Source organism: Hyla sarda, chromosome 1 (genome assembly GCF_029499605.1).
Source record: "Hyla sarda isolate aHylSar1 chromosome 1, aHylSar1.hap1, whole genome shotgun sequence".
Taxonomy (NCBI): Eukaryota; Metazoa; Chordata; class Amphibia; order Anura; family Hylidae; genus Hyla; species Hyla sarda.
The window spans coordinates 354,825,304-354,843,898 of NC_079189.1; the positions used below are offsets into that span (position 1 = coordinate 354,825,304).

General features: G+C 44.8%; 1 protein-coding gene across 42 annotated transcripts in view; it reads left to right on the top strand.

The window, feature by feature from the left end:
- PTPRD (protein tyrosine phosphatase receptor type D) overlaps window positions 1-18,595 on the top strand; it is a 1,959,121-nt gene that overhangs the window by 1,817,243 nt on the left and 123,283 nt on the right. For 17 of the 42 annotated variants that reach the window (XM_056521458.1, XM_056521449.1, XM_056521499.1 and 14 more), the window contains 2 exons: window positions 14,132-14,719; window positions 15,082-15,182. In XM_056521458.1, coding sequence (XP_056377433.1) covers window positions 14,132-14,719; window positions 15,082-15,182 — 689 coding nt within the window. The remainder of the gene's footprint in view (window positions 1-14,131; window positions 14,720-15,081; window positions 15,183-18,595) is intronic. The other 25 variants (XM_056521479.1, XM_056521509.1, XM_056521527.1 and 22 more) reach the window with 3 other exon arrangements.

Consider the following 18,595-nt stretch of genomic DNA (forward strand, 5'->3'; position numbering starts at 1 on the left):
TTCCGAAGAAAAAAAAAAACTGGGAGCCGCAAAACCATTTAAAACAAATATAACACTGCATATATTGTTTCTTACCTTAATGCTATATATACAGGATCGTGCAGTCAGCTGTCAATCTGAAGAAAAAAAGGACTTTCACTTAACAATGTAAAATATATTTTTGCTGGGGTGGGCTTTTTTTGGGCCCAGGCATGGGGTGGGCTTTTTTTGGGCCCAGGCCTGTGGTGGGATTTTTTTGGGCCCAGGCCTGGGGTGGGCTTATTTTGGGCCCAGGCCTGGGCTTATTTTGGGCCCAAGCCTGGGGTGGGCTTTTTTGGGGCCCAGGCCTTGGGTGGGCTTTTCTGGGGCCCATGCACTGGGAAGAGGGTGGTAAATGCTGCCGTGGGGTGAGGGGTTAACGCTACCGATGCCATGGGGCGAGGGGTAACTTAACCCCTCACCCCATGGCAGCGATAGCGTTAACCCCTCACCCCGCTGCAGCATTAACGCTTCCGCGGGGTGAGGGGTTAACGCCCCGCTGTCAAGTGAGTAATGTACTTTATATACTCACCAGCTCCTCGTGTGGCGTCTTCCTCTCCCGGCAGTGCTCCTCGACTGAGGCGCAGGCCGGCGACGTCACTGTCATGTGACGTTACATTGTCACATGACAGTGAGGATCCGCGTGGCCCTGGAAGAAGAGATTCCGCTCCGATGGCACCAGGGCAGGTAAGTAAACCGACGACGCCGTGATGGCGGCTCACGGGCTCAGATCACTCCGGGACACTGCATTGTCCCGTAATGAGGGTGACCGGGACCCGGGACAGACTCGCGGAGCCACGGCAAAGGAGTAAAAGAGCCGCATGCGGCTCCGGAGCCGCGGGTTGTCGACCCCTGCCCTAGGCGATATCCCAGGATGGCTGCTGATAGATATCCTTAAGGTGTTAATTTGTCCATATGTCTTAAATAGTTTGTCCTGCACTGCACACATTTTTAACCCCTTAAGGGTTTAACGCCCTTGGGAATTCCAGTCCCCCTACACAGTCCCCTACCCCCCCCCCCCAAATAAAAATGAAAACGTCTGGTACAGCAGTGTTTCCAAAACGGAGCCTCCAGCTGTTGCAAAACAACAACTCCCAGTATTGCCGGACAGCCATTGACTGGGAGTTTTGCAACAGCTGGAGACACCCTGTTTGAGAATCACTGGCGTAGAATACCCCTATGTTCACCCCTATGCAAATCCCTAATGTAGGCCTCAAATGTGCATGGCACTCTCTCACTTCGGAGGCCTGTTGTATTTCAAGGCAACAGTTTAGGGTCACATATGGGGTATTTCCGTACTCGGGAGAAATTGCCTAACAAATTTTGGAGGTTTTTTTTCTGCTTTCACACCTTATAAAAAGGTAAAGTTGGGGTTTACTCCAGCATGTTATTGTAATAAAATTAAATTTTTTACACAAACATGCTAGTGTTGCCCCATACTTTTGATTTTCACAATAGGTAAAAGAAAAAAAAAGGACCTCCAAAATTTGTAACGCAATTTCTCCTGAGTACGGGAATACCCCATATGTGAACGTAAAATGCTCTGCGGGCGCACAACAAAGCTCAGAAGTGAGAGTACCATGTACATTTGAGGTGATTTGCACAGGGGTGGCTGATCGTTACAGCGGTTCCGACAGAAACACAAAAAAAAATACACCCACATGTGACCGCATTTTGGAAACTACACCCCTCACTGAACGTAACAAGGGGTATAGTGAGCCTTAACCATCCACAGTTGTTTGAAGACTTTTCGTTAAAGTTGGACATGAAAATGATCCATTTTTATTTTATGTTATCGCAATTTTTTTCATTTCCTCAAGGGGTAATAGGACCCCCCCCCCCATAATTTGTAACACCATTTCTTCTGAGGATATGAATACCCACTGACTACCCAAATTTTGTGGGGCTTTTTCTCCTGTTACCTCTTGTAAAAATTGTAAATTTGGGAGAAAAATCATCATTTTAGTGCAAATTTTTTTTTTTTTACATTTACACATCCGAATTTAACGAAAAGTCTTCAAACACCTGTGGGGTATTAAGGCTAACTGTAGCCCTTGTTATGTTCCTTGAGGGTCGTAGTTTTCAAAATAGTATGCCATGTGTTTTTTTTCTGTTCTGGAACCATAGGGGCTTCCTAAATGCGACATGCCCCCCCAAAAACCATTTCAGCAAAATTTGCTTTCCAAAAGCCAAATGTGGCTCCTTCTCTTCTGAGCATTGTAATGCACCCGCAGTGCACTTGACGTCCACACCTGGGGTATTTCCATACTCAGAAGAGATGGAATTAAAAATTTTGGGGGTCATTTTCTCCAATTACCCCTTGTAAAACTGTAAAATTTGGGGGAAAACCAGCATTTTAGTGAAGAAAAAAATTCATTTACACATCCGACTTTAACGAAAAGTCATCAAACACTTGTGGGGTGTTAAGGCTCACTGTACACCTTGTTACGTTACTTGAGGGGTGTGGTTTCCAAAATAGTATGCCATGTAAGTTTTTTTTTGCTGTTCTGGTACTATAGGGGCTTCCTAAATGTGACATGCCCCCCAAAAAACATTTCAGAAAAACTCACTCTCCAAAATCCCATTGTCGCTCCTTCCCTTCTGAGCCCTCTACTGCCGAACACTTTACATACACATATGAGGTATTTCCTTACTCAAGAGAAATTGGGTTACAAATTTTGGGGGGATTTCTCTCCATTTACCCCTTGTAAAAATGCAAAAACTGGGTCTACAAGAGCATGCAAGTGTAAAAAATGAAGATTTTGAATTTTCCCCTTCACATTGCTGCTATTCCTGTGAAACACCTAAAGGGTTAACACACTTACTGAATGTCATTTTGAATACTTTGAGAGGTGCAGTTTTTATAATGGGGTCATTTATGGGGTATTTCTAATATGAAGGCACTTCAAATCCACTTCACAACTGAACTGGTCCCTGAAAAATTCCGATTTTGAAAATTTGGAAAATTACTGCTCCTCTTTGAAGTCCTCTGATGTCTTCCAAAAGTAAAAACATGTCAACTTTATGATGAAAACCTAAAGTAGACATATTGTATATGTGAATCAATATATCATTTATTTGGTATGTCTATTTTCCTTACAAGCAGAGAGCTTCAAATTTAGAAAAATGCTACATTTTTTTGAATTATTCACCAAGAAATAATGCAATTATCGGCAAAAAATTTCCACTATGTTAAAGTAGAATATGTCTTGAAATAAACAGTTTCAGAATCAAATTCATAAGTAAAAGCATCTGAGAGTTATTTATGCTTAAATTGACAGTGGTCAGATGTGCAAAAAACGCTCTGGTCCTTAAAGGGGTACTCCTGTGGAAAACTTTTTTTTTTTTTTTTAAATCAACTGGTGCCAGAAAGTTAAACAGATTTGTAAATCACTTCTATTAAGAAATCTTAATCCTTCCAGTACTTTTTAGGGGCTGTATACTAAAGAGAAATCCAAAAAAGAAATGCATTTCCTCTGATGTCATGACCACAGTGCTCTCTGCTGTCCATTTTAGGAACTGTCCAGAGCAGCATATGTTTGCTATGGGGATTTTTCTCTGCTCTGGACAGTTCCTAAAATGGACATCAGAGGTCAGCAAAGAGCACTGTGGTCATGACATCAGAGGAAATGCATTTCTTTTTTGGATTTCTCTTAAGTATACAGCTTCTAAAAAGTACTGGAAGGATTAAGATTTTTCAGAAGTTATTAAGATTTAATAGAAGTGATTTACAAATCTGTTTAACTTTCTGTCACCAGTTGATTAAAAAAAAAAAAAAAAAAAAGTTTTCCACGGAAGTACACCTTTGAGGTGAAAAATGGGCTGGGTTCTTAAGGGGTTAAGGGCTTGGACTGCTGGTCAAAAGCCTACCTGTCATTCCAGGTGGTATTTTTAGAATAATCTGTGTGTACATAAAGGGGGGGATTTATCAACACCTGTGGAGAGGCAAAGATGACCATAGCAACCAATCAGATCACTTCATTTTTCACAGGCCTTGTTAAGAATGAAAGAAGCAATCTGATTGGTTGCTATGGGCAACTGGGCAATCTCCCCCAAAGAGCAGCACTACTTCTGGTCATCATTTAACTTGTATTTGGCATTTTTTAGCAAATTGCTGTTCTGCAGGCATCATATATAATTTGCAGTTCTTCCAGAGCTAGTGGGGAAGCCTAATGTATATGGTTTATTCCATTCACTGCACACACACAGAAGAGGGAATCCTGCACTTCTATGTCTCTATACAACCTAAACTGCAGCCTGAAAGACTTGATAAACTGAGCACTCTTTCTTACAGAGCTGTCTGTATTATTTCACTGTGTACTGTGTGTGCACAGGCACTCCTATCTCCCTCTTCCCTATCTATAGACTTGTATTGCTTGCAATAAGTGCAAAATTGGAGAGGCTCTTGACTAATCACCAAATAGACCTGAGACGCCTAGCTGACACCTATACCCACGGTGTCTAAGAAAAATGCAGATTATGAAGTAAGAATCTGGGGCTCAAGGACTTATTCAGGAAAATATTTAATTTCGGTAATAAAATTTAAACAGTGGTATGTACCATATAAAATAGTTTAAAACGTAACTGGTGGCACACAGGGCCCTTGTGTGCCACTAAAGTCAGAATGTATTGTAAAATAAATCAGCACATACGTTAAATAAATAAATAAATAAATAAATAAGCATATCAAATGTTTAGGATCACCATATATTGAATAAAATCAATCCCACAATGGATACAAGTTGGCTACAAGTAGTGACTAAAAAGCTATTTCTTATGGTTAGCTACAGTGTCTGTGTACTGAGATAAGCAGTAATTGAAATAGTTATAACAGCAAAGGCATGCTGGAACTACTAGTTGTAGCATGGTATTGTAACCGCTTACCTTACTGGTACAAGGATGCGCTGGTCTTTATCCTCACCGCTGGCTCTCTATAGCAAGAGGGTATGCTGCGGGAGACTCGGCTGTCTCCTATAAATCGCAGTATGGGCAGATGGGCTCCAGTTGGGTGGACTGCAGAGCTCCTGCTCCGTGGGGAGATGATGTCTGTGTGAGGATCCTGGGTGTTGTCCTCGTGGTAGATAGTGCACGCTGCTTACTGTTTAATAAGCAGGTGTGATGGTAGGTATGCGGTGCAATAGTAAATTCAATTAGTCACATTGTGGGTAGTCAGTGGGGATTCCAGTAAATAGCTGGATGCGTTTCAAGACCTCCGTAGGTCTTTTCTTCAGCAGCTTCCCTGTAGGTAGAAAGGACCCAGGTAGATATGAACTCCATCAGGTTGGGCTCCCCAGATAGATATGACCCTCATCTGGTAGGGCTCCGCATTAGGTACACAGGCCCCCAGATAGATATGAAACTTCATCAGGTAGGGCTCCCCAGTAGGTAGACAGGCCCCAGATAGATATGACACCCATCACTGATGAGAGTCATATCTATCTGGGGGCCTGTCTACCTACTGGTGAGCCCTACCTGATGATTAGGTAGGGCTTCCCAGTAGGTAGAAAGGCCCCTAGATAGATATGACCCCCGGCAGATAGGGCTCCCATTTAAACAATTATACCACCTAAGTCAGTGTTCTTCAACCAGGGTGCCTCCAGCTTTTGCAATAGCTGGAGGCACCATGGTTGGGATGCACTGCCCTAAGTAGATAGGTTAGAACCTAGTGGTAGATGGGTCCTCCCTTATGTACTAAGTAGCCAAGTTTGAGTAGGTAATTCACTTCTACTTACATCTCCCTGTTCCCTGCAGGGACTTCCTGGCAGAGGTGTGCGCGGTGAGTGACGTCATCGCTGGCGCTGCACAGGACGTCAGCATCCTGGCGTCCTGCGCGGCACGTGCGATTACATCACTCACCGCACTCACCTCCACCAGGAAGGCTCGCTATAGGCTGCATCATGCAGTCTAGAGAAGTTTAGTGACGGGGCAAGACAGTCTTGCCCCGTCATGTGTGAATTCTTCTTGCATTTAGCGCTGCTTGCCCGAAGTAAGAGAAGGACCGGGAAGGAAAGGGAAGGGGGGAAGGGAGAGTAAGGGGAAAGCCAGAAACAGGTGGAGCCATGGGAAATGAAGAAGATGGGAGGTGAGGTACAAAGAAAAAAGGATATAAGAGCGGGGAGGACACTAGGAGGCCGCAGGGGGTACAGAGTCCAGAAGGGCCCGGTAGCCAGAGGATTCCCGGAAGGTTAGCCACTCAAACCAAGTTTTAGTATAACGCTCATTCTCCGCAGGAGTCAAAGCCATTAGCTCCTCCATTCGCTGAGTGTTCGTGATCCCAGCCGCCCACTCACCTACCGTCGGGGGCGTTGGTGAATGCCACCTACGGGGAATGACTGTTTTGGCTGCTTGAGCATATGGCTAAGGAGGGATTTACGAAAAGAGGTGGAAGATATGGGGAACTGAAACAATAAGACCGCCTGTTCCGAGCTAGGAACAGAAATCCCAGTAACAACCCCAATAGTGCGTAAAACATCCGACCAAAACTAGGTCAGTGCAGGACATTCCCACCAAATGTGCATTCGGAGGGCACTGAAGGGTACCATCGATGAAGCTGAACAGGGGTCCTATACCAGCGTGACAGAATTTTATAATTGGTCTCCTGCCCCTTGTTGGTAATGACCGATTTATGAGTGAGATGGAAACATTTTGACCACTGAGCGGGGGTGAAGAATTTCCCCAGTTCCGACTCCCAAGCTTCGCAAAAGGGATGTGAGGAGGAGGTATGGCCAGACAGCAACAATTGAGAGAGGAAACCTATCGTGTGAGGTGGCAGAGGGTGTGTGAGGCAGAGCGTCTCAAAGGTGGTCAAAGCATGGTGCAAGTGTGAATAACGTTTGGATATAGTCAAAAGGGCCACGACTCTGAGACGCTGTGCCTGGACACATGGTGGAAAGGGGGAGCAGCTCAGAAGATGAGAGCATGTGATGAAACCTCAGCGGGGAGGGAAACATACCTGGAGACAACCCATGGGGAAAAGCAGGATTCCCAGTAATGGGAAGCAGTAGGCCCACCTGGTCAATCAAGGAGTCCCGGGATCCAGATCTACTCAGCACCGAGAGTGTCTGCACAGAAGTAAACGACAACCAGGATAAGGAGGAAGGAGAAGTAGGCCACAGCCATGGAAGCTTGGACAAGTCCGCGGGAAAGACGTCCCTTGCTGTTCATACCCATAATTTAGTGGCAGAGTTATGCAGAAAATGCAATAGACGTACATGTATAGTTGCAATGTAGGGATGACAATCAGGGAGGCCCACTCCTCCCGCCTCCTTAGGGCAAAATAGTACCGCCCGTCTAAGGTGGCGAGCGTCCTGATGCCCAAATAAAGGCACCGAACCGGCTATGTATGGCTCACCAAAATGAAGCGGGGAGGGCAACTGATATAGCCTGGAGCAGGTACAACAACTTCGGCAAGAGTGTCATTTTGATAGCATTGACCCTGCCGAACCAGGAAAGGGTTTTAATGTGCCACCCTTCCAGGTGAGCAGAGAATTGGGTGATTAAGGGGGCAAAGTTACACTGATAAAGACGGGAAAGATCAGCCATGATCGTCGTCCCTAAATAGGTGATACCGGGGGAGGGCCATGTATAAGGAAAGTTAGAGCATATGGTATTGACCAGGGGCTGGGGGAGAGACATTTAGCGCTTCTGATTTAGATACATTAATTTTGAAGTTGGACCTGTCCCCAAATCCGGCTAGCACGGACATTAAGGAGGGAAGAGAGGTATGAGGATTAGTGACGTACACCAGCAGGTCGTCAGCAAAGGCCAAACATTAATATTCATGTACTCCAATTCTGCCCCCCCCCCCCCCTCGAAATGTCCAGGCTGCTGTGGATTGAGGCCAGGAGGTGTTCCATGATCAGAACGTATAATAGAGGGGATAATGAGCACCTCTGACGAGTGCCGTTGGAGATTTGAAAGGACTGGGATAGGAAGCCATTAACCTTTAAGCGTGCAAAGGGAGAATGATAAAGAGACAGAATTTTCGAGGTGATGACAGGACCAAGGCCAATTGTGTGCAGTGCTTCTTGGAGGGAAGACCAGGATATTCGGTTGAACGCTTTTTCAGCATCTAGGGAATGAATAATCAAAGGGATATTGCAGGATTGGGCATAATTAATGCTATCCATGGTTTTTAGGGTATTGTCCCCGGGACAAAGCCCACCTGATCGGGGTGGATGAGCTTGGGTAGATGAGTACCAAGCCTATCAGCAATCTGTTTAGCAAAAAATTTTAGACCTACATTAAATAGCAAAATGGGTCTATAGTTAGAACATAGTTGTGGGTCTTTGCCTGATTTAGGGAGGACCGCGACATGGGCCAAAGTAGATTGAGGGGGAAAGGGCATGTCGGGGCCTACCTCATTGAACGCAGCTAGAAGCAGTGGGGCCAGGCATTCGCCAAATTCTTTATAAAAGCCTGTTGTGAAGCTGTCTGGGCCGGGACTCTTCCCTCCAGGCAAGGAGGCAATCACTCACATAAGCTGAGCCTGCAGAAACGGAGCATCCAGTTCCTCCGCAGTAGCGGGGGATAAACTGGGAAGGTCAGAGACAGGGAAAGAGCCCGACCCAGGACCAGACCGGGCAGTAAGTTATACAGTTCTGTGTAGTAAGTGCGGAACACTTTGGCTATAACTGTAGTCCCTACCCGAGGGATGAAGCAAACGCCATGTGTCCTGCAATTGTTGGAGGGAAAGAGCTCATTTTAACCGTTTAATGTATGAAATAGCAAGTAACTAAGAAGAAAAGAAACTGGAGGCACCTAACTAACACACCTGAAGCAAAAACATGTGTACACAGGAATCCAAAGTATACATTGGTTCACTGGGAAAGCTGAATATATCGGTGATGCAAGGAAGTCCATAGAATCAAATAATGCAATAAAGAAAGAGAGGAAAAAAGTCCAGCAACTCACGGCAGTGTATAAATCAGCGTCTTGAAGCTGCCATGGATAGCCAGGATGGTGCGGGAAGCTCAGAGGCTACTAACCAGTAGGTTTCGTGCAATAGCACTTCTTCCGGCCCCATGACCAGGACAGCTAAGGGAGAAGAGAAAGGGGAGTAGGGAAGAGGGATATGAAAAAGGGAAGGGAGTCAGGCAGAAAAGGGGAGAGGAAAAGGGGAACAAACAGGTGGAAGGAAAGGGGAGTAAAAGATAAGGAGAGGAACAACTGGACCAAGAAAGTTAAGAAAAAAACACAAAAAGCAGTAGAAGACAGAAGAAAACTACTGCTGCATGAACTAGTAGAGTAGAACAATACTATATACAAGATCCCAGGGGACACCCGCCCACCAGGACCTATCACCTACGAGGGAGAAGGGTAGGTCAGACAATGAATTGGGAGAAGGGTAACTCCCGCCGCCACCCAAAAATCGCAGAGCATAATGGAGGCCACTGCAGAAAGACATGGAGAAGAGGAATCAGGAAGAGGGAGGAGGTAGCTAGAGAAAAGTATCCAGGGGAGGACAAGCAAACTGCAGCTGACAGGATTAACCTAGAGATAAAAGGTTGTTAAGGGCAACCAAAAATAGACAATCACGTAGCAGACGCCCGGGCTCCTCCAGCACCCCCGGGCGCAGAGACAGACGCATCAGATCCCTGGGACCTCTTCTTCTGGGGCCCCAGGAACGGGAAGCAGATCTTGGAGACTTGGCAGGAGGTGGGACCGATCCCAGCAGGGGCCGCTTAGCCGAGAAGGAAAGCCGCGTTGACCAGTCCGGTAGGGCAACATCCGGAAGCGCCAGATCCTGAAGAAAGTGCGGCAGGAGATCAGATTGAATGAGTCCATCCGTTTGGACGAAGCAAGAGGGAGAAGGGGAATCCCCATCGATATTGGATACCCCACTCCCGAAAAGCAGACAGAAGAGGTTTTAGGGCAGCCCATTGCGCCAATGTATGGCGGGAAAGGTCAGAGTAAAGCTGAATGGGAATGTCTTTAAACAAGATCCGTAGGCGGTGTCTGGCGCTGCGTAGGATGTCCTCCTTCAGGGCATAAAAATGGATGTGACAAATTACATTGCGAGGGTGCTGGTCATCCATACTAGGTGGTCTCAATGCTCGATGGGCCCTGTCCATTTCAATATAAGTATCTGGTGGACAGTCCAGAAGGTCGTGGAAGATAAAAGTAAGAGCATACCATAGTTCCCTAGGGGACACTGCTTCAGGAAGACCCCGGATACGGATGTTATTCTTGTGGCTGCGGTTTTTAATGTCATCCAGATGTTGTTGCAGAGAGAATAGCTGTTCTGTGTAACTGCTGACCACAGATTGCAGAGCTCGCACAGAAGTAGAAGTCGAGTCCTGCGCAGCCTCCACCTCAGTGACCCTTGTTGTAAGAGTAGATAATTCTGACTGGAACTGCGCAAATTTTTGTTTATACTCGTCCACAAGTTGCTTGGCCAGGTTGGAGATATCAGCCTTGGTAGGGAGAGCATGAACTAGTGATTGAAGGTCAGCCAAAGTAATAGGCGTTGAGGCAGCCGAGGCGCCCGGCACATCCGATCCATTAAACAGGAATTGTGGCATGAGTCCTGAAGGGGAGGAGGACCTTCCCAAGTGCTGCATGTTTTGCTGGAAGATTGGAGGGGTTAAATCCAGGCTGCAGACAGGAGATACACATGATGGAGAGTCAATGTGCAGAGGTGAAGAGCCACGGACAAGCCTGCTGAGCGGGGACAGAGAACCCCTGATGGATGAGGAGGGGTACGCACTACCAGCAGGGGATATGGCTGAAGTCCCGGCATGAGTTGCACCCCAGGAGGACCAGGGTGGGGATGACACAGCATCAGGCATGTGGGAGGCAGGGGGGCTCCAGGGCTGCCAGCAATTCACGGGAAGACACAGGCATTGCGCCTGAGGGGCCTGGTAGCAGACCAGGGGCCATGGAGCGAGTACCACCAGCCCGCATTTGTGAGGGTGAGGGCCTCAGGGGATGTTGCAGCTACAGCAGTAGAGGGGTTAATTCTGATTCCCTAGTTAGGAGGTCAAATGCAGGGGACTGTAACAGGGGCACATGCAGGGGTGTTGGAGGCAGAGGAGGCCGGCAGTGAGCTGCAGCAGGGGCCCCAGTGTCGGGGAGCAGTCCCACCGGAGTTCCTGGCGTGGCGGCGGCAGCATGGTCTTGGTGTCCGTCAGTAGCAGGTCCAGGACCGGAGCAGCAGGCTGCAGCAGCAGGTGTCAGGAGGCTGTGAGAAGCCTCCGGCAGCCTTTCCAGACCAGAGCAAGGTACTGTGGCCGCGGATGTCCCCGCCTCTCTCCCGGAGTGTGCAGGAGATGCAGGCTGGTGAGCGGGGGAGCGGGGCTCCAGCACAGGCCGCTTCAAGATGGTGCCATTTCCCTCATCAGGCAGCGCGGTCCCAGCACAGACCCAATGTCTCCCAGTGGAGACGGGGGCGCTGCGGCAGGCTGCCACCTCGTTTTTTTGTGCGTTCTCCCCATGGTTTTGGCATGTCAGACAAAACAGCGGGTGTCAAGCAGGAGCTCCCAGGAACACGTCCTCATGCAGCCATGCCCAGACACGCCCCCGCATATTTAAATCTTAAAAAATTACCAATACCCACCTGACTCCTGAGAGTGCCTGGTTCTGGCTGTCTTCCAATTCCTTGTGACACTGAAAATGCCCACTCACTGGACACTTTGGTGACCCTTCACAGCCAGTGATTGGCTGAGTGGCCGTTTCCTGTTTTTCCAGACTTCACCAGGAAGCACTGATCAATGGGAACCAGGGTTGGTTGGAATGACAGCAGCAGGGGCTCAGATAGGTAAGTATTGCATATTTTATATTTTTTAGGCCAGTCAGACCCTTTACAATTTTTTTGCAGTGCCAGACAACCACTTTAATTATTGAATTGTTTACATTTCTTCATAACACTAAGCGGCATTACCAAATGCTAAAAAATATATTGCTATCAACTTAGAAAGATTTTAATTAATATCATTATTTTATACTATTAAGACAGTAAAATAATTATTTATAATATCATGTTTCTCCTGTTGTAATTATTGTATTTTATTGTAAGTAGATAAATGAAGCACTACCTGTAATTGTGCAGTCCCTTAGAAGCACATAGACAAGTAGCTTTTCTCCATTGTTTTCTATTTAATAAGGTCTACCTACATGTAGTTTACTGAACACTAGGCTCAAAATATCAAGGATACACACTTCACTTTGCCGCCAGGTAGAGGAGGTTATTTCTTTTTAATAAGCCAAGCGCTCTTCTGATTCAATTCTTTTGGAACTCTGGCTGTATTTCTTATTTCCTTTAGAGGCACCACCAATCAAGGTTAAAAAAAATAGTCAATGTGAGGGCTGACGCTAGAATAAAAGCAATTTATGACATATATAATTTAGTGACAGCTTCTAGCAATCTCTTCACCAGAAACCTGAAGGAGTTATTATTCCATTTCTTTGGACTCTTCTCGGTTTGCTTATGCTCCATTGGCTTTAATAATAGTTAGAACACAAAACAAGAATATAGCTTAGAATTATTTTCTCTAAGCATACCTTTTTTTCAGATTTTCCATTCTGCACGTAAGACAGAATTTCACCTATACAGCAACCGAGGGTCGGTGCCAGTAGATGAATTCTTACAGGTCACAGATTACGAAAAAGGACTAAGACAGTGAGATTACCATTTTTAAGACCCATGAAACAGTTATAAAGGTCATTACACCCGACCCAGACTCATTTTACATAATTAAATAACTAGGAACATTCTAGCCTCATAAAATGTTTTTTAACCCTTGTTTTTCAAAGTGCACACTTTAGAAAGGAACCTACTGCTTTAGGTTTCTCTTTGATTGTTTTTTGTTTCATTACCTACATCAGAAAATTGTTCAAATTTCCAAACAGTTTAGCCACGGAGGCTTAGCATCTCTGTAAAATATTAAACTAAATAGATTCTTAAAGAGCATAACTCATGGATGGTTAGCCGATTCTGACAAAACTACACGTCTAATATGTGTGGCTGGCTTAAAGGACATCTGCAGCAAAAGACCACTTATCCCCTATTCACAGGATAGGGGATAAGTGTTTGATCACAGGGGGTCCGACCGCTGGGACCTCTGTGATCTCCTACATGGGGCCACGGCTGTCGCGGCCGACGCTCCTCCTCAATGTAGTTCTATGGGAGAGGCAGGGAGGCAGCATTCGTGCCTCCCCGCCTCTCCCATAGAACTGTATGTGGAGGAAGCGTACCGCCGACCTCAGAGAGGTCGACGCTACGCGCATTAGCTGCTCACATAGAGCAGCAATGCGGGGGCCCCATTTGGGAGATTTTTATCCTGTGGATAGGGGATAAGTTGTCTTTTGCTGTAATTTTATAGCCTTGAGTGCTCTTATTCCAACAGTGATTGTACTTTTGTGCAACCACCACCATATTCCCAAGATAGAGGATATATCCCAAGGATATAGTTTTGATTTTCTATCTTTTTGATTAATAGTCAGATAGGGAATTGTATTGCTATGCATTATTGTGAATTCTAGGCTCTGGAGGGGGGGGGGATGTAAATAGGGGCTTCATAGTCACATAGAATATCATTTATAGCCCTTTAGACTCCTAATCATACCACCTGAGCCTAACATTTGCACTTCATTTTCAAATAACGTTCCCACCCAACGTTCCAAACTCTGGGGCCCCTGCGATCCTCTGTATAGGGCCCGACCTCAGCACACCCCTGCCCCCACCCTTCTGGACTTGGAAGTGAAGACCCATTCAGCCAATCACTGTCTGCAGTGATGTCCTTATGGGTGATTGGCTAAGCAGACCGTCTTTTGCCTATGTCCAGGAAGGTGAGGGTAAGTAACTAGGACCTCATACAAGGTATCGTGGAGGGCCCCATTCACCAAACCCTCTGGGATCTGACTATCCGTGTGAATAGGGGATAAGTGTCTTAAAAGTTCAGTTCTCTGAAGTACTCCTTTAATGATTTATAACCTTGTGAATTGGTTCCTCTTTGCTTTAAAATGTCCTAAACATCTGTGGTGGCCATTGAGTATCATTCATGTGCATTGCCATCTACACGCATAGTCTATTCTCTCATTCACATGTATAAAAATTATAAGTATAAGTATTACACATATTAGGCAGAACATTAAAATGACATCTTTATTTCAGTTCCAGGTAGACCTCGTCTTGTTATCAACCACACTCAGATGAACACTGCTCTTGTTCAGTGGTATCCACCAGTAGAAACCTTTGGCCCAATCATGGGTTATCGTCTAAAGTATGGTCGCAAAGATATAGACATTCTCACCACTCTAGAGTTTTCAGAAAAAGAAGACCACTTTACGGCTAAAGAAATCCACAAAGGAGCCTTTTACCTATTTAAATTATCAGCCAGAAACAAAGTGGGCTTTGGGGAAGAAAACATTCAAGAAATTACTATACCAGAGGACATACCAACTGGATTTCCTCAAAATCTTCACTGTGACAGCATGTCATCAACATCAGTGCAAATAACTTGGCAACCTCCCATCCTAGCAGAAAGAAATGGCTTCATCATAAAATACACCCTCCTATACAGGGATATCAACAATCCATATAATCCATTTGAAGTTCCTATTGTCCCTGCTGACACAACTGTGACTCTCACTGCATTAAAGCCTGATACCTTTTATGATGTTAAAATACGTGCTCATACCAGCAAGGGTCCTGGTCCTTTCAGTCCAAGTGTCCAATTCAGGACACTGCCAGTAGATCAAGGTAGGATTTGTCTACTTAAGGCTTTCTCCTTAGAGGAATATCTTTTCTTGGCAAATCAGGGCGCAGAAATGGTTGCTATCCTGATGGCACAACTCACTATATTATTGGATAAGGTAATGTACATGAACATTAATGTGTTTTGAAAGCACTCAGTTGGGTTTAGTCTCGCTAGTTCCTGTATAACACTTTCAGGTAAGGTGACAAATGATCTGGAGCAATGAAAAGCAGAGCACAGGGTCTTTATAATCCAGTTTTTTCTCCTTCTCATCTGAAACTTGTAAATATTAAGATGAAATGGTACAAGGGAAGATAGGTGTAATGGATAAAAGAATAGTGCAAATGCAGTTTTCTTACTTTTCCAGCAGTGTTCGCAAAAAATTTTCATGTAAAAGCTGTAATGAAGACATCAGTATTGCTGTCATGGGAAATTCCAGAAAACTACAACTCTGCATTGCCTTTCAAAGTAAGTTCTTTTTAAATTCACGCAAAGAGCTAACTAATTGTATGCAAAATCTGTGCTTGATCATTCTTTATGAAACACACGAGATACAATCCAAATTAGTTTGTATACCTTCTATAATTCATTTTATTCTTATATCTAATTTAGTGCTAGCATTTTCAGATACAGCAGAAGAGTAAATTAAAGGAAAACTGTCAGCCAGTTCACCCACACTAAACCCAATACACTGGGTTATAGTATGGGTGAACTGGAATCCATACATGGGTCACTTACATTTCTTGGTTTTGTTGCAGCTGAGTTTTTGTCCTCTAAAGTTCCTTAATTCACCTCCTCAGTTGCGCTCTGCAGGCATGTCCCCACCGGCAGTCATGTTTTGGGTTCCGGAGGAAGGGGCCTAAGCCCACCCCCTTATTCGCATATTCATTTTCTTCAACTCCACGTCCTAGTGACGTGGAGTCACATGCCCACAGAGTGGCTCTCCCGACGCACAGCTCTCATGTCTTCAGGACATGAGAGCTGGGTAAAAACTTCAGGCGCATGCGCTCTTCATACAGAGCGCGGCACTCTAGGGGTGTGTGACTCCACATCACTAAGACGTGGAGTTGAAGAAAATGAATAGGTGAATAAGGGGGCTTCTACCTCTGGAACCCAAAGCATGACTGCCGACGGTGGACACGCCTGCAGAGAGCAACTGAGGAGGTGAGTTACAAAACTTTAGAGGAAGAAAACTCGGCAGCAACAAAACCAAAAAATGTAAGTCACCCGTGTATGGACTCCAGTGTATTGGGTTTAGTGTGGGTGAACTGGCTTACAGTTTTCCTTTAAAGGAAAACTTTGAGTATTTTCTTAATATTTGTAAAAATGTGTGAAAACTGTACATACACACCATGGTATATAGTATATATAGTTTTCTAGGATTCTATGTTCACTTGAGCTTGACAGCACTTGCAGACATCTCTAAGGTTATTACCTAAGTCTGAATAGTTCATCCTACCTGATGATTTTATATGCTATGACACTATGATGGTAACTGTGTACTAGTGAACACGGCATTGGTGGAAAAAAAACATCAAAACAAAAAATATGCACAAAACAATGTAAAAAAAAACTAAATGGTGAGCCCCGCTAAACAAAATAAATGATGTGCACACTGCTAATGTGGTGTGTTGCTAGTTAGGGACAAGGGGCAAAATAATACCGCCACACCATGACCACCACTATTATTATCACTGACCAATGACTAACTAATATAGCTATATTGTTACTGAAAAAAAATCCACTATGCAAAAAGCAATATTCCCACTTACAGTGACCGTGTAGTGGTAGGTACTTTCTGTTCAATTGTACTTTGAATACCTGTAAGCAATTACACTGAAGTTACATCTGGTGACTCACAGGTGACGTCTTCTCTCTTCCTTTTCTTCTCTAACCGACCCAGACCACCATAAAGACTTTTCTAAAGCTAAGACTGGCCTTCTAAACAATCTGCCAGACAAACATTTTAGGATCCTTTCTCTAGCACAATTTCTACCTCTTTACAACTCTCCATATGTATTTGCCTACACAGTAATAGTAATAGTGCCCACTTTGTGCCCCCATATAGTAGTTAAGCCCCTCTTTGTGCCCCCATATGATAGCTAGGCCTCTGACATTGGTCCTATATAGTAGCTATGCCCCCTTTGAGCTCCCATATAGTAATTAGGCTCTTTCAATGCCACCATATAGTATTATATTCTATACTGCCTACATATAGTTTCAGACTCTTTTACTATTCCTATATAAAAGTTAGGCGCCCGTACTCCCCCCATAAATAATTAGGCCCCCATACAGTGGTAAGCCCTTATATAGCATTTAGACCCCCAGACTGCCCTCATATAGCATTTAGGCCCCCAGACTGCCCCTATATAGTATTAGGCCCCCATACTGCCCTCATATAGTAATCGGCACCATACGTCTCCCATATACAGGTAAAACTCGAAAAATTTGAATATCGTGCAAAGTTCATTTATTTCAGTAATACAACTTAAAAGGTGAAACCAATATATATAATAGATTGACTCATTACAAGCAAAGCCAGATAGTTCAACCGGTGATTTGTCATAATTGTGATGATTTGGCTTACAGCTCGTGAAAACCCCATAGCCCCCCCCCCTCCCCCCAATTACTATGATTGGGGAGCCAAGTCTTCTGCTTGTGTTGGTCCACTGTGCTTCATTAAGTCCAGGGTCAACGCATCTGTCTACCAGGAGATTTTGGAGCATTTCATGCTTCCTTTCCTTTTAAGTTGCTTTAATGAAATGCAATGGACTTTTGCACAATATTCACATTTTTTGATTTTGTAGTAGTAGGCCCCCATTCAGCCCCATATATTAGTTAGGCTCCAGTTGGGGTACCACAGGGGTCCGTCTTGGGTCTCCTCCTATATAAATATTCATTAATGACCTTGTTGTAGAGGGGTTGAATAGTAAAGTAGCAATCTTTGCAGATGATACTAAACTCTGTAAAGCGGTACACACTATAGAGGACAGTGAACTGTTACAAATGGATCTGGATAGGTTGGGAGTTCGGGCTGGGAAGTGGCACATGAGGTTCAACACTGATAAATGTAGGGTAATGCACATGGGGAAGAAAAATCCAGGCTGTGATTATGTATGGGAGAACACTTGGGACGACTGACGTGGAACTTAGGGGTCTTAGTTAACAGTAAATTTATCTGTAGTGACCAGTGTCGGGCAGCTGCTGCCAAGGCAAATAAAATCATGGGGTGCATCAATAGGGGCAGAGATGCCCACAACAAGGAAATAATTCTACCACTGTACAAATCACTAGTCAGACCACACATAGAATACTGTATACAGTACTGGGCTCCATTGTACAAGAAAGATATAGTGGAGCTGGAGAGGGTTCAAAGACGGGCAACCAGAGTAATACGGGGAATGGGAGAACTACAGTACCCAGAAAGATTATCAGAATTAGGGTTATTTCGTTTAGAAAAAAGAAGGCTTAGGGGAGACCTAATGACTATGTATAAATATATCGGGCCGTACAGAGATCTCTCCCATGATCTATTTATACCCAGAACTGTATCTATAACAAGGGGACATCCTCTACTTGATGGACTCTGGTCTTTTTTCAACCTTATGAACTATGTTACCATGTTACTTATACTGCTCTTATATAGTATTAGACCGCCATAATGTCCCCTTAAAGTATTGGGCTCCTATACTGCCCCATATAGTAGTAGGGCCCCCGACTGCCCCCATATAGTAGTATTAGTAGCTGCAGCATCTTAAATACATAGTTAAAAACCATGCTCATCCGGGGATCCACGGCATGTGTCCAGAATTTTCAGATGGGCCCTTCTTTCCTATCGGGCTCGGTAGCGTCCGGAAGCTAAAATTTTTACCAAAAGTGGT